Here is a 16822-nt window from a genome sequence, read left to right as displayed (position 1 = left end):
CATCACATACAGATTTTTTTCTAACAAGCAGTAAAAGTGCACAATGTTGACCAGGTGTGTCTAGTTTAGGCCAGATTATTTCTTTCTGAAGAGACTGAATCCATACAGATGCTAGAAATGTGAAGTCACGCTGACCTTTCGCTATCAAACCAATTCATTCTTGTGTCAGAATAAGCACAAGGCTGAGACATTACAAAAAGATGCTTTTAAAAAAAAACACACAAGACCGTTTTAAATTCCTTATCATGATGCCACACCACAAAAATGTCTCCGTAAAGCCACCAGCACCAGAGGGATAAATGTGGTTGTGCAGGCCAGAAAACAGTAGCAGAGTAAAATGACACTCCATCAACTCCTTTATTTTCACTCCGATCACCTGTGACTTGCACAGCAATACACAGCGTCCAACTTCAGACCAAACACTCCTTTAACATAGAAAAATTATAGTTCTGTATGACATTCTTAAAAACACTTTGTAGAAATCCTTGAACACAGTAAACCTGTACAGCAGGCACACTTATATATATATATATATATATATGTATATATATATATTAAATCCCACACTTGAGAACCCTACTTCAAGTAATGATCAGTAGTTGTTTGATAACTCCCAGAGAATAATCCCAGACTGAAAATAACACCTCAGAAAATATCTTCTGATGAAAATACACCAGTACCCTCCTGAGTCCTCACATTTTCCAACACTTTTTGCATGGAAGACCTTGTTTATCTCACGCACACACACACGCACGCACGCACACACGCACGCACACACACTACATTGTATCTCTCTCAATAGCGCACGTCCCTTCTCATCAGGCACGTTCATGAATGACTGGGAAAAGGGAAAATTCAAGACATTCCAGTGGGGGGGGGGGGGGGGGGGGGACCCCCCAACTAATCTCAGCCAGACTTTATGAGTCTGGCATGGATAATTACAGATAGTTCTGATTTTACACACATTTAATCTGTTTGCTCATCTATTTGGATGAAAACAGCATTGATTGTCAATTATCTGATGTTTTGTTGATGGGCTAACTGATCCAGGAAATTCGATTTTTCCCCAACTGGTAAATTTCCCAGTTCTCAGTTGCATGAAGGAACCATATTTCCACAGTTTATCCCACCAGCTTGTAAACTTTTTCCTCCTTTGGGTGCACGTTTCACACACAGATGATGATGTAAATACATTCATAGTTCCACACAGGACTCTGCTGAGTTCTCATTTGACTCCGCCGAGGCCCTTTGATCCTGAACCACAGCCATGTGGGAACTTTAAGCCCACGACCGGCAAAATTCCAGTGTAGTTTTTTTTGTTTCCTTATAAGAAAATATGTTAAGGGGCAAGTGTACAGTAACAACACACACTTGTCACGGCACCAACACATACAAGGCCACTTCATCGGGGGATTGCAGAGCAGGACAAGTGTCCATTCAAGTTTATCTGCAGTCATCTTGAGGACCCTCCAACCAGAAGCCCCCCACCTGCAGGGCTTGGAAGCAGGGTGGAGACCGTGAGAGGGTTCAGTCCTCTGGCTTGGTGCTATGTTGCCAGCCGTTCTTCAATAATGAGCGGCACTTTGACTTCAGAGTCCAGCACTGCCGTCATCTCCACCTCGGAGTCCCCGACCCCGTCCTCGTCCTCCCCCTCCTCCTCCAGCAGGGCCTCCTCCACCCCCCTCATCCTCCGGCCCCTCCTGGACCTGCTGCGTCTCCTGGGCAGGCAGAGGAGGGCTCTGAAGTCGAGGTGGGCGAGGGTGACCTCCAGGGTGTAGTAGAGGGACCAGAAGAGAGCGATGCAGCCCAGCAGCAGGAGGAACTGGAAGGGAGCGGAGAGAAAGACAAGACGAGACAGAGGAAGGCGAAGGAAACAGAAACATAGAAGTCACCGAGTGTGTGGAAATAGTCAAACTCCCTTAAGACGATCAAGTCTTCAATCTCCACTTATTACCAACCACAACCCTTGTTAATGCGTGATCAGAGTCGTTTCCTGAAGGCACAGGCTGTGCACATGGATGATACCAACTCTAGCTGAATGGACAGTGGCATCAAGGAATCTAACTGCACTCAATTTGAAGTTTGCCCGTTATAGATATGTGAATATAGTCACCAAAATATTAGAAAGAAAACAAAACGCTTTTCAATACAGTGCAGCGACAAATCACTTTACTTTTTTAAATAGGGAAACATGCCACTAACATCACTTTCAGTGCTATCATAACATCAATTACTTTTCATTATTGGGGAAAAAAAAATAAAACAAGCATAGATGATGGAACAAAGCCACTGCAATGATAAACGTTTGATGTATGTGCGTCCTCCGTACCTTGAGGCTGTTGGAGGTGAAGGGGCTGATGATTTCTGGGGGGATGTCCAGGCCGGGCGGGCAGGGGAGAGAGAAGCCGCTGTGCAGGAACTTGCCGCTCATGGCCTCCTTCACGAGCCTGTCGAGCGTCACACAGCCATTTTAGTCGAACCATGAAGTCATCAACACTACGATTCTGGTCAGAGGAAACTGCACCGATGAGCCAAATCATTATGACCACCGATCTAATATTGTGTATTGCGAAACTACTACCAGGACCTGCACTGACTGCTGCAGCAGCTCATCGGTAGAAGTGTGAAGCCCACAGGGATCGATGGGATGATATCGATGGGATACATACCACGGCAGAGGGGGAACCCCCCCCTCATGAGTTTCAGAGATGACCAAGCCCTTGAGCCATTAGTCAGTCGGCAGCTAACATCCTCACAGTTCTAGGCTCATCCGTTCTAAGCTTCTTGTACATCAACTTGGTTAACAAAATGTTCACGAGCAGCCTAATAACAATGGTACAGCTGATCGGACAGTTGCTTGCTTGGCTACCTCTGTCTGTCCTTGACTTCATCGGAGCTCATGGACGAGCCGTATAAAGTCAACTTCCACTGCTTCAGCACTCCCACAGTGGCGCACTGTTCCGACGATCCCTCTCCTGGGGGAACAGAACGGTGTGAGGAATGAATTGAATGCAGAATCTTCCACACCTTCACTGCCACAACAGTGTTTGTTATAAGTGTGTATCTTACGGTGGTCGGATAGCTTCAGGGTGTACGGTCCTTTGGCACTCTCCCCCCAGCAGCGCACAGTGGAAAAAGTCCAGTCTTGGTAGCCGGCCGCGTCTCTGAGTGCAAACAAACACACGCACAACAACCCAAACTTTTATTGTGGTCTACATAGATTACTTTCATCGAGATCGATTCGACACTTCGCTGCGCTTCGAATGAACAAACCTGTCGATGGCCCGCCGAGCCCCGATGACGGACGCCATGCCGCTGGGACAGACCAGCACAATCTCCAGGTTGCCCCGGCAGGGGTGGGTGATCGTCACGGTGACGGCCACGTGTTCCAACGTCTTCATTCCCGACTGAGCCAAGTCGTCAGCGGAGACTGAGAGAGAAGAGCACAGCTCAAGTCAGCTGTGTGCGAAGGAGTGTGCGCCCATTTTCCATGTAACAATGTGGAGAAAAAAGAAAAAAAAAAACATTCCACCTTCCAAAATGTGTGTATTTTGCATTACTGTTATACCCCATCACCTAAAATATAGAAACAGGAGGATGGAGGATGAGGATAGAGAAGCAAAAGGAAGAAGAATTCCTTCTGATGATGCTGCGACATCTCGTGCATGTATGTAAGGTTAGTAGCATAGAAATGCTTTGATACACTTTCATCTATGGAGCAAGAAATCCACTTAAAAACAATGAGAAACTGTAGAGATTTTATTAAAATGCAGCTTGAACATAAACTTAGAACATGGAAACCGATATGTATTTCTCAAGGGCTGGAAGACATCTTGAACGTACTCTCAGATTTAAAAAAAAAAAGTGCCTATCAGAAGAAATAAAGCGAAGTAAAACGTTATTCAGTGCTACCAACCCTGACTCCACCTGCAATAAGGGCTGTGCACACAGACACATTAATATGTCACATTTTTAATATATATGGGCAGGACACATGGGTTATTTCACTGTGATTATATAAATTAAAATGCAGGACAAACAGGCTGAGAAACAGCTTTTTTATAGGTTTTAATATTTATTATTGTTGATATATTTTATTATCAATGCACCGTCCAGTGGCAGCGATTTACATTTTCATTGTGCTACCATATCATGTATAATTACGATAAATCTATTCAATTATGTCGGCCTGTCTTCTTTGCTTTCCTTCACTTCAAAACAGCATGTCCCTACTGACATAACTGGTGCTCCGTGTAATGCAAATACATAACTTTCAATCAGAAAAGGTCAAACACAGCTCTGCAGCTGCTGCCTCGTTTAAAAAAACAACTCGACCCTTTTGCCCTGCTGGCGATTTCAACGCCAAATCCAGTCACAGCGCGCACGTAACATAAACACAGCAGCTGTGTGTACACTGTCGCGTTCTGTCAATCTGACTTAATTCTTTCAAATTGAGCCATCAGATTTTCCTGTTTACATGGACACTGAACAAAGAGATCAGGTTGAGTCTCCCAAACATTTAATATCCGATGTGCCATTTACATTGGCTGATCTGATAATAAAAAAGGATTAAAGCACATCATTCGGGCACTTTGTAATTTTAATCGGATAGTTCCAATCTAGTCAGACAGAAGTGCTTAGACATGGTTCTAATCAGATTTGTTATCGTCCATCTAACAGCCACTGACAAACCGTTAGCTTGATCTTCACATGGGCAGCAGAGAATGTGAAATGTTGAAGGTTTGGTGTGCGAGCCAGCTAACAGAAACTACGACAACAAACAGTGAACCGTGGGACGGGGCAGGTCTGGCAAGGATCTCAGAGGTTTAAAGGAGAAAATGTGGAAGGAGGGAGCCTGATGTGATTTCATTTCCTTTTAGAAAAGAAATCCAGACACACTTTGTCACCGCGATGTGTAACTTTCAGCAGAAAGGAAGAAAAAAAGGAAAAAGAAAAACACACTAGACTCTGGGCTTGGCTCCCAAATGTAAAAAGGCCATAAAAGACGGAAGATAAAAATCGAGGGAGGAGAGGAAAAGACATGACGGAGAAGGAAATGTTTCTGCTTGAATGAGGTCACTGTGAGGATATGTGAGAAAACGTGTGAGGGAGCGAGATTGCTTAAACAGATAGCGCCACATAAGAGATTTAGATAGGTGAGAAGAGAGCAAGGACTGAAAGGAGACAAAACAATGAAGGTACTTTGTGTAAAAAAAAAAAAAAAAAAAAAGAGGGGGTGGGTGGGTGGGAAGGAGAAAAATCTGGAAAAGTCTCACACGACATTACCGAATAAGGACAGAGCGACTGTCTGAGGAGCGGGCAGGGTGGGAGGGAGGGTGGAGGGAATCAGCCACAGAGCGCAGTGCGTAAACTCGGCAAGTAACTGTCCAGAGCTGCGGGGGCGAGGGAGAGGAGCAGACTCTTACCGTCCCAGGTACGGACCAGCTGACTGGGATAGGTCAGGATGGACAGTTCCTCCTTCATCACTGAGCTCTGATAGGACACGAGGAACGGCACCGACTCCCACACCTCATTTTAAAAACAAAAAAGAAACGAAAAGAAGAAAGAAATCTTTAAAGAAACCTACGCCCGGTCCAAAATGATCCAAAGATTACAACAGATGCGAGTCTGGATGTACCTTTGCCGCATTAACGAGTCTCCAGGCGTTGAGCAGACCGAAGCCGTGCTGGTGGCTGTGATGAAAACCTGCTCCGTTCACCCTCCAATCTGCACTGCTGTCACACTAACACGACAACACATTACGTTATGGTGTCGGCTTCCAATACACCATTAAACTAATTCAGTCAAACTTAAGTCGGGGCTGTTCAACCTACTCCAGAACAGAGTCTGCCTTGTTTGTTTTCAGATGACTATACATTGAGAGATTTTTGTGGTCTCGGTTAAAAGATGAGCAATCAAAAATATGTCTTTTGACAGCTTACCGATTCTTAAGGAAGCAAAATGCTGGACTCTACATAACTGCTACGAGAAGGATGACATTCTCTGAGAGCTTCAAATATTGATTTTCTGAAGGAATAGGGGCATAGATGGCATCGAGGCTAATGTTGTGATTCCTCAAACGTACAACCGTAACCAAATTCATCAAATCCATGTCAACTAGTCCAACACATGCGCACCCAGTGCATGTACGTTTTTGTTAAGGATCCATTCATTACAATTCGACATGCTGGAGCAGAGTTGCAGCTAAAACAGGGCTGTTTGAGCTCGTCCACCTGCAGTGGAACTTGTTTTTGTGTGAATTTTGTAGCTGTGTAAGCGTCTCATCAGATATCCCACAGCAAACATTCAGAAATGCGTCTTTCATTATCATGTTGCTCTGATCATCAAAGACTACCATCTCGGATTGAATAAGAAAGAAAAATAAAACATGTAAGAAGACAGATTACACTCTTGACAGAATTCACTCATTTGAACTTCAAAAACTGAGGGGGTCTTCTTCAGATACTCTGGTTTCCAAAAACTTGAGCTTGAATTTGAATGTTGACTCCAAAATGTTTGTGGGTGTGAATGTATTTGTTTCCCTTGCTGTAGACATGACAGTTGGATAAATACTGTAAGAAAGACGGAGCCCCCCCCCCTTAGAAACTGAAGCCAAAATGTCACTATCACCCTATGGTGGTAACAACAACGATAACGGTTCACTCACGTAGGGGACATGAGGCAAAGTAACACTCCAATAGATTTGGACAAAATACGTTCTTTTCAGGTACTTTTTAAATCACGACGACTAAAACCATTCTTATTCGTTTAATTTTAACCATCCAATAAAAGCACGTTGAGGCGTGATGACTGACCACACCCACACATGACTGAGGCAGACTCCCGTTGCAATCGGGAAGAATGTGAAGTCTGAGGATTGCCGAGAGGAAATTGAGCAGGCTTACCTCGGTGGCAGTGAAGGTGATGATGTGCTGGACATCCCTCCAGCTCAGGCAGGGCCGGACCTGCAGCATGAGAGCCACCATTCCGGCCGCCAGGGGGGCCGCTGCAGACGTGCCGGTGTGGCCCTCCGTGCAGCCCGTCCCTTGCTGCATGGACCAGTCCGAGGTCACCTACCAAACCACACGGACGGATGCATGAATTGAGCGTCTGACATACAGTTTAGAGAATTACGCAGGTCGAGGTGGTACAGACTCGGGCAGGCGTCCAAATGTAAACAGCAATAAGTCTCCACTCTGGTGTAGTTAAGAGACGGATACATGGCACAGCCTTTCGAGGGCATAACCAAAACGAGTTGAGAGCGGAGGTTTGTATGCATAAACTGACATGTTACTCAGGCGCCAGCGCCACAGAGCCTGCTCGACAATTTGACATATTTACTGCGGCTGGGCACAGTTCATCAGTGTTGGTGTACAGTAAATGGAGTGCATTAGGGATGTATGAGAGCGGGTTAAGGCCCCGGGAGTGTTGAGCTTTAAGAAGATAAAAAGAAGTAAAGAGAACGTAACAGTCATAAAAAAAGAAGGATAGAACCACTTAAAGAAAGTAGAAACAGAAGAGTTTGAAAGACTGACATTTATCAGCAAACTAAAAAAAGACCCTTAAAACACTGTAATTCAATTCTGTTATACATTACTGTGTGTGTGTGTGTGAGCTCTATTGGGCAACTCAATCCAGTCGTACATGTGTCTTCCACATGTGTGAGACAGCCAGCTGCCTCACACATTAGTGGCAACCTGTTTGACAGGACCACAGCGATGTGGGCCCAGGTATTCCCGATCCTGTTTACATGCAAAGGCAAATGTGGGCCTGGTCCAAAAGCTGCTCCATCCAAGCAGATGGTTTCCAGATGCCATAAATTATCGGAGTGTACTGGGATTCCCAAGAGGACAGGCCCTCCTCATTCATCGCAGCTGTCTCATGTGGCGACGGTGGACGAGTACCATTAGGGGACTCTTACACAGCTTGTGCGCAATAGCATCGGCGAGAGGAACGGTGGTTAAAATCCTGCAGCTCCCAGATTCACCTTAATGAATCATGAGGAGACATGCAAAACCTCTGGTTAAATATTCAAAACCACAACTTTTGAGTTTTCCTTCGACTTTTCCAGACGGCCTGTAAACGGACTGTGGTCTGGCTCTCTCCAGAGAAGACCCGATCACGCCTAAGTGATCCTCAGCATTGCGATGACATCCCGGTCCAAACTGGGTTGCCGTGACGATGCTCTCAAACAGCAGCAAACAGAGGTCATAGACTCCTGTCGCCAGCATCAGAAACATCATTTTGAGATGGAAATAACTGCTGAGCATTCAAAGGCTCCCGAATAACGGCTCCTCCTCCCTACAAGTTATGTTTTAAAGCATTCTCGGGTTCTGTACTGTGGTGCAAATCAATACTGTTTTACACAACATGTTTGGTTAAACTCAATAAAGAACAAGCACCCTGAAATCAACGGTGGAAAAACCAAGCTTAGCGACACCTTTAAATTTTCAGTATTTAGTCATAGTTAGTAGTAATCTCAAACAAATCTGATTCTCTTTTCACAAACTAATGCTACAAGTCAAATTCTGTGAGATCACAGTATGTAAAAAAGGATTAAACAAAGACTTCAAAACAACACTATCATGAAAATAAATATTTGATTATGCTCCAGACACAATTATCAGCATATTTAACGCTGAAAGCCTCTGAACTTTTTCCATCTGGAATCTCCCTTCACTGATATGGCGGCACCAGAGATCAAACTTTTTCTAATCAGCCATTTCCTCGTGCAGCTGAATGTCATTCCTTTGCTTAGAGACCAAAGACAACCGTCTTTTCTATCACTGGTTCAGTTCACATATTTCAAGCTAGATTTTCTACCGTTGAATACCACTGGCAGTGAGGCAGCCTGAGAGCATGATGGTGCCGCCACCTTGTTGTATGTGTGCGTGTGTGTGTGTATGGACTCGGAACTGAGATTTTCTTGGGTATGCAACAGTTTTGGTTAATTTGAAATATGATTCATGATGATTATAGCTCAATTTTTTTTCTTTCTTGGGCAAAGATGTTTAGCCTTAATAAAAAAAATTAAAAAAAGTCAGTGCATGTATGTGTTGTGATGACCTACAATACTCCTCAGCCTGTTTCCTCCACTGCTGAATGTGACGGCCAGCATGGAGGCACACTCCTCGGCATAGAAGGGCATCCTGCCTTTTTCATCGACAGCTCCTGAAAACACACGCACACACTGTAATGGTTTCTATGCATGAGACCACTCCCAAACAAAGGTTATATGAAACAAAACACATCCACACCCAAATCCAGAGTGTGTCTTCATAGAGATGCAGTTGACTGTTTATTCATTGTCTTACCGATTGTGATCGTGTAGATAGAGTTTGCATAGCCGTCGTAGTTGCAGTTGTCATCGTACTGGCCTCCGTTGCCACTGGCAACCACAAAGATACTGCCAAAGCCTCGCCTGCCTGCGATCACGCCGTGCTGCAGAGCTGCCTGCGGATCAGATAGAAATGTTTAGGAAACGAATGAAAAGAACACAGTAAAACGAATCGGTTCAAATTGTGGCATGAAATGTTCTTCTCCAGATCAACAATTCATTCCTCTAACCCAGTGCTTCTCAAATGGTGGGGCGAGCCCCCCTGGGGGGGCGTGGTGGGGTGTCAGGGGGGGCGTGAGGCAGGCGCAACTTTCAGTATTAGTGTCTTTATTCATGCTTGAACGATAAAAAAAGGGCCTCCAGCTCATTTTATTAATTTAATTTGATAATCAGGCGATTGTATGCAGAATGCTGGTGCCAGCAACTCATACAGTGGTCTATACAGATAAATAAATAAATATTATCAGGTTCTCAATGGTAGTACAATTCGAGGGGGGGGGTGAAATTTTTTTTGTCCTCTAGGGGGGGCATGACAGAAAATAATTGAGAACCACTGCTCTAACTGATCCTTTGCAATTTGCTTCCCCCTGCTGGAGAGAATTACCCACCTTGCCCAGAGGATGAGGTCCATCAACAGTATGTCCATCGTCATCGGGTCCCCAACTGTAAGTAAACAAAGTGTATTGGTTTACAAAACTACTCAGTGGATTAAAATCATTTAAAAAAAATTCCATTCTCAAACCACTAAACTTTATGATTAATGAAGAGGGAGTCGAATAGACAGATTGAATGAGTGTCGGCTGTAGGGTTGCGAAAGATTTTGCCTATGACAAAAATAAGAGCAGTAGAAGGGAGTATGTACACCAGATGTGTGTAGAACCCCCCCCCCCCCCCCAAAAAAAGCAAATTACATCCAGTTTCTAAATGTGTTGTAACTACTGGGGAGTACTAAACGGGAGAAGAGAAAGACATTGAACCTGCAGCTGTAGATGTCATTGACTTGGTAGTGCTTGTTGAAAGCTATGGCCTCCAGGCTGTCAGTCAGCGGGCCATCCAGCACTCGTATACCTTTGAACAAAGTATTGAATTCGATTTCCTTCTGCCCCCCACATGCACATTTAATAACTCATTATCTATCCTGGACATGATGAACAATGATTTTGTTATCGGCAAGAAGAAACGTAGACGACCCTGTCCACACCTGCCACCTTGCTGCCATAAGCCACCCCGACAGCACAGAAGCGGTTATTGGGAACGGCTGCGATCTCTCCGGCACAGCGAGTCCCATGGTGGTTGTCGCTGTGGACATCCGGGTGAGGCATGGGATCCGGGTCATTGGAGTTCAGGTCATAGCTGCCCTCTGGACTCTACAAAAAATTTAATAAATAAATGAATGAATAAATAAACAGAATCACTCACCGAAGAATGTGGCTGAGATGCCATGAAGGAGGCATAAATGGCAGCTCAGAGGCTGCAAATGATTTGCTTCACGGTGTAACAATACATTATGGTCATTTTATGCAGGTTTCAATCAAGCATCAATATAAATCAGTCCAAATGACTATTACTGGGTGTTCTCAACATGAATAATGCCAAATACATGTATCGAATTAAGAGACATCTGCTTAAGCCATTTGTTTCACATAAATCCGTTTGGTACTTGATTACAAGTTTGATCTTTGGGAGTGAGGATAAGGTTGTCATGGTCTTCACACCAGTGAAAGTAGCCCATCCCAGCCCTGTATTTTCAGTTGGGGGGGGGGGGGGGGGGGGGGGGGGACAGGCTCAACGGGATACCATCCAGTCTTGCAGGATCAAAAGCCACTGCGAATGCTGGAATTCTATAAACACATTTACTACACTCATGGAAGGCAGAAGCAGCCTCTTAATTGCGGTCTTCCATCACCGTGGTTTTTCTGGTTTGTCTGCTATCGTGAAATTCTAAGGTCTAAGGACTTTGTCAAAACTGCCTTCCATTGTTTGTGAGTCACACTCTCTATACACTATCTTTCCTCTGTTGAACACACCTCAACAATATTATTTTCTTTCTTTAACATTCTTAGCATTCTTGCAAAACAAAAAAGAAAAAATTATGCTGGCTAAATATAAACACCACAGCTAAATAAAATGACAAGATATATATCACTCATTACATTTCCATGACAAATAAGAAAGAACACATCATTTCTTTGAATCAAAACTAAAACTTGACTTTAACTGATTGTAAATATCATTCAAAGGAAATGGAAGTTTTCCAAGTCAGACTAACACACCCAGATAATGAGATTCTCAGTCAATCTCCTCTTGCATGGATACAGAAATACAGGAGCTCAAATAGAAGAAGCTGGCAGACTCTAAACTCTAAACATGACAGATCAGGTAGAGATTATTTTAGGACATATACAGAAATACAATTCACGGTGTTGTGAAGTATATCATCAAACAGAAATGGCAAAAAAAAAAAACCCTGCCAGGCTCAGAGTGCGTATCACTAAGATGTCTTCAAGTCTAAACCGATTACACTCCCACACATGTAAAATGGGACAAAGACATTAGTCTAATTAGGTGTCTTTGTCAAGTTATAAGTCTGGCCTGACTAAGATGTACAGGTAAACATAGCGACAGATCCCGGACGCAAAATTGCCGTTGGAGTTTTGACCTACATAGTTAAGCTGAATGTCCTTGTGAGTGTGTTCCACCCCGTCGTCAACAACCACCACGGTGACTCCTTGGCCTGTGATGTTATGCTCCCACACTCCCGTCACGTTGATATCCATACCCTTATTGACTTTGTTGTGCTGCAGAAAACAAAACGTTTGACATGGAGTGAGATAAGCAGCAGTGAAGAGGGATTAACAGCATTAAAGTTCTATTAATTGGTTTGTCCCTCGAGACACGTTTTGTGTCAAAAGGCCACAACGCTGAAGATAGTTCTCACCAGATGCCACTGTTTAGGGTAGTTGGGGTCGTTGAAAGCCAGAGATCTCTTGGAGCGGCTGAGCACGCTCTCCTTAGAGTACCACAGGACATGAGGGTGGGCAGCGAGAACGTCCCCGGGATGGACACCGTCTCTCCACAAACGCTCCACAGTCTCGGCAGCAGGATTCCCAGAGCATAGCAGGTAGTGGCCTTCGAGCTGCCCGATCTGGCCCCGGTTCTGCAGCCCAGCCTGCTCTGCTACCTGTGAGGGAGAAAGTCAAATTAAAACAGGATAACGCTCAGCTCACTGATGTTACAGTCATTTTAACAGTAGAAATATTTTCTGAGGCGAGTTCATGTCATAATGCAATCTTTCTAACTTTTTGCTGGACCTGAGATAAGACAAGAAACCAAAACGTGAAGGGCAAAATTTAAATCAAATAATCTCACAAAAAAGCAAATATTCTAGGATTGTCTTTAAATCATCCCTTCATATCAACCCTTAGGGATTTGTTCTTTTGACATTTCCACACATAAATTAAGTCTGAATGGAAAGGTTCCCGAACTCAATTCAAACAGGTTTTCAATGTATCTGGCTTTTGTGTAAATATTTGTTTCAATACTTCAAATTTGTATGTAAATGCAATACAATCAAAGTATCAAGACAAAAGATTTAGACTCTTTATCTGCAGTGGGATTTCAACAAAAGCATTGCTGCTTTTGCTGTTTTGATTATGAATTCTTTTTTCTTTTAAATAAGATGAAAAAAACAAGTTTGTTTTTATGAAAACTGAGGAAAATAAACAAATAGAAATAAGTCATCATGGGTCTGTGAGCTACCCTGTTGGCGATGACATCCAGGTGCATGGAGCCCTGATTGTTTTCACCGTCATCTTCTTCTTCTGTGTGGTGTGAACCAGCATGGAGGCGGACAGCCCAGGACTGACCAGGACCGCACGACAGGGACTGCCATGATGAGGGGTGGGAAGAGGACATGGAGGGGATGGAGGGGGTAACCGAGGGCAGGAGGGTGATGAGCAAGAGTGTAAAGGAAGAGAGAAAAATCAGGAAGAGGAATGTGGGGAAAAGGGGAGTGGCCATAGCAAGGACACAGGGTCAGCCAGGCAAGCCCTCCTCATCTGAACAGCAACCTGGACACGAGACAGAAAGGACACTTTGAGAATGAGAGGCTGGATATTTATTATGTGTGTGCGGCTTTCGGAGGTAACATATTCAATTCACAGCATCTTGCTAAGTGGGGAGGGAGGGAGGGAGGGAGGGGGAGAGGGAGAGGGAGAGAGAGAGAGAGGGAGAGAGAGAGAGAGAGAGAGAGAGCCGTGGCACATTTGATCAACACTGTGGTTGCATCAATACTAGTGTGAAGAGGTTTTCAATATTGAATGTCATTTTATGGAAATTAATGAATGTGACAAACAAAATCCAACAGCAACATCAAAGGAAAGCTAGTAGGAACTGGAAAAGAAGGTTTGGCAAAAATGTTCATGGGCACAGCCTGCATATTATGCTCAGGTGTCCATCCCACAAATGGATCCATCCATCTTGTATACAGCTTAATCCTGTGCAAGGTTACACCCTGGATATGCTACCAGTCTGTTGCACGGCAAACACGGAGAGCTGTACAACAACCGACACTCACATTTACACCAAGGAGAGATTTAGGATGACTATTTAAAATCGCATGCATGATTTTGGAATGTGGGAGGAAATCCGAGTATCAAGAGGAAACCCACACAGATACGGGGAGAACGTGGAAACTCCACACACTGGTATTCGAACCCAGACCTTCTCACTGTGGGGCGAAAGTGCTAACCTCTGCACTCCATATGCATGTCTCTTTCAAACATGGCACCATTCAAAAGGGACACACCTGGCCCATAGTATAAGATCGTGATGACAAATACATAGTATATAGATAACAGCAACTGCCCTTCGCTTTTGTGTAATTAAGTCAACTGAAGAATAAAATCTACAATAGTGAAAACATCTTTGCATGGACATTGATTGCAACACACGACTCACTTAAGGGAGGATCAAGAGGAACACTGCCGATTGTCTCAACAGCTTTTAAAATGTTCGATTAAACTACTCTGACCGACTTATTTTACCTGAAAGACGAATATTAAACCAAACTTTACCAACAAATACAACTACACATAAACTAAAGACAATAAAAAGTGAAAAAAAATAGACCTTCTATTTAACAAAACGACGAGGCAGTGCCCGTTGCTCTTATCGTATGACCCTATAATTCAATATTTGATTAAACATTTTAACAGCTGTATGCCGACCAACAGGTCTATCTTTAATTTCGACTAGATTACGTAATTACAGCGGATGTTCGAACTCATTTGTTCAGTAACAAAAATGAATAAATCACAATAAAAAGTAGAGCTTTGACTTCCTGACAGCGAACACAACACGATATGTCACTTTTGGCTATTCTTCGCTTTCAATCTTACCTGATAATCAGCAAATCGGGCACGAAGTTGTGTTAAACACGCCGGGTGTTTTAAATGACTTGAACACTCTAAAAAGGAGGTGCATGTATGTATACATTACAGCCAACAGAAGACAAACTAAAGTGGGAGCCGCGTTTCAACGGGAGCGATGTTGTTATTGTAGCTCGGTTATGTTAGCAAGCGCCGCGACGCGACGTTAGCTGTCCGTCGGCGTTTGTTTTGACGTTTCCGCCCCGTGGTGACATAAAACAGCAGCGGCGACACAGGTCAAGCTGGTAAAGCTCACCGTGCTGCGGTTGATCTCACCTTTCCACGGTATTTGTGCTCCGTCTCCGCCGCTTCTGGAGTTCGTAATAAACGCTGAGCTTGTCATCTCATTTCCGTAAGCGATCGACGCGTGCTGCCTACGTTACTACGTCACACGTTCCCCGAGTCACGGCCGACGTCACACGACGCTTCACTTTTACAGGGCTTTGCAAGGCCTTCTATTTACTAATGCGACTTGATGTCAGGATATGTACAACGTTGTGTCATTTTCATCCTCTGCAAATTCTTACATGGGAATCTTGTGTATGTTTGTACTCAAGACCACATAACCCGAGACCAAACGTGGTCTCGAGACTTGAGTACCATACAAGTATGTTGACTAAATTTAACAGAGATCTCTAGTAACGTTTGCACCCCGGTTTTCTGTTAAAAACCATTGTTTTTTTTAACTTTCTATATCATGGAAAGACAGGATTTAATGATTAAATGAATGGATAATGGCTGCAGCATGCACAGTAAAGGTCGCAACTTTACCGTTGTCATGATTTATATTGCAACCACCACACAGAATGTGACTATTTGTTGATTATATCAGCTGAAGGAGAGCAACATTAACACAATTTCTATGGACAAACCCCATTTTGTTAGTGAGATAGTAGTGGTTTCAGGTGTGTAGATTAGTAATTTGCAATAAAGAGCAGAGCTTTATTCCTCACCAGGGGGAAACACAAACAAAATGCACAGACACTAAGTTATACAATCGTTTAAGGCAAAATACAACGTTTTCCCAGAATTGACAATGACAGTCTGAAACCTTTATAACAGTTACAATAAGTACTTTATTGGTTCAACAGTGCTGCCAGCGCCTGACAGATAAATAGACAGTTCTGAGTAGATCTATTTACAGCTTGCTCAGAGACAATACAAAGTGTCCCTTATAGATATACATCGTGTTCTTTTAGTGTCCAGTATAACGTACTTTGGGCTGGTTTTCCTTGTCAAAGCATATATGGTCCCCCATTGAAAGATGCCGGGAATTAGGCCTGTGTGTCTGTGAAAGGAGCCCTATTAAGTTTTGGTTTGTTAACATGTGATGTGTTACATGTGCAAGTTGTCAGATGGATGGTGCAGCAGTAGTTTAAGTGAGATTAAGCACTCTTGGTTTGTGTGTGCCTGCACAAACAGAAAATCTGGAATGGACAATTTTATATACACTAGATAAATTCAAGCTATAATATAAGAGGGAAATTGACATCTGATAAGACTGTACTCCAGTCTTTGAGTTTCACACTGAGTGAAATAAACTTTACACTGTATATGCAGTTACAATCTGATATTTCATCCTCTTGGTGCGTACTTGTTTTGCATTGCAGAATTCTTTGCCGGAAAGTACAACATAGTGTGGTTTCATAGATGAGTGTCACTTCCTCATTTCCATTGAACCTTTCTGTATACTCATCACTGGACAGTACAGCTGTGTACACATATATGCATGCTCACACATATCCAACTTGTTTCATTCGTTCATAAAAGCCACAAAGATTCGTTAGACACAACATACGATCGTAAACCAGCAAAATCGGGCCCATCCATGCGACTGGATCCCCACTTTAGTTCGTATTAAGATTTATTTAAGTATGTTTATAGCTTTGCTCTTCCAAATCTATGTTTCTTCCTGTGCAGAAGTGGAACGATCTTTCAAAATTCCAAATTTAATCCATATCTGCCTTATTTTATACACTATTTATAATAAAGAGAGGAGTTAGTCTGTCCTCTGTTCTTCTGGCTCTGCTGATCTGCATAGATAACTTAAACAGGC

At 43.5% G+C, this 16822-nt stretch overlaps 1 protein-coding gene across 1 annotated transcript; it reads right to left on the bottom strand.

The window, feature by feature from the left end:
* Window positions 1-361: 361 nt before the first annotated feature.
* pcsk7 (proprotein convertase subtilisin/kexin type 7) lies at window positions 362-15139 on the bottom strand. Its single transcript, XM_080502692.1, has 17 exons — window positions 15043-15139; window positions 13097-13407; window positions 12276-12518; window positions 12001-12135; window positions 10539-10704; window positions 10315-10405; window positions 9946-10000; window positions 9315-9453; window positions 9071-9171; window positions 6906-7073; window positions 5639-5743; window positions 5427-5529; window positions 3274-3430; window positions 3070-3164; window positions 2870-2975; window positions 2330-2447; window positions 362-1822 (listed from the first exon to the last, which is right to left on the bottom strand). Exons 2-17 carry the CDS (start codon window positions 13355-13357, stop codon window positions 1547-1549), a joined length of 2319 nt encoding a protein of 772 aa, XP_080358818.1. The 5' UTR covers window positions 13358-13407; window positions 15043-15139; the 3' UTR covers window positions 362-1546.
* Between the last annotated feature and the right edge of the window lie 1683 nt (window positions 15140-16822).

The sequence above is a fragment of the Blennius ocellaris genome, assembly GCF_963422515.1.
Source record: "Blennius ocellaris genome assembly, chromosome: 2".
Lineage (NCBI taxonomy): Eukaryota > Metazoa > Chordata > Actinopteri > Blenniiformes > Blenniidae > Blennius > Blennius ocellaris.
The sequence above is the reverse complement of the archived record's forward strand: the minus strand, read 5'-3'. Positions and strand labels throughout refer to the sequence as shown.

Coding starts and splice junctions, on each gene's coding strand:
- pcsk7 (XM_080502692.1), bottom strand. CDS start 13,357: ATGGCCACTCCCCTTTTCCCCACATTCCTCTTCCTGATTTTTCTCTCT. Junction 9,454..9,945: donor GACCTCATCCTCTGGGCAAG/GTGGGTAATTCT, acceptor TCTGATCCGCAG/GCAGCTCTGCAGCACGGCGT. Junction 2,976..3,069: donor CCTGAAGCTATCCGACCACC/GTAAGATACACA, acceptor CTGTTCCCCCAG/GAGAGGGATCGTCGGAACAG.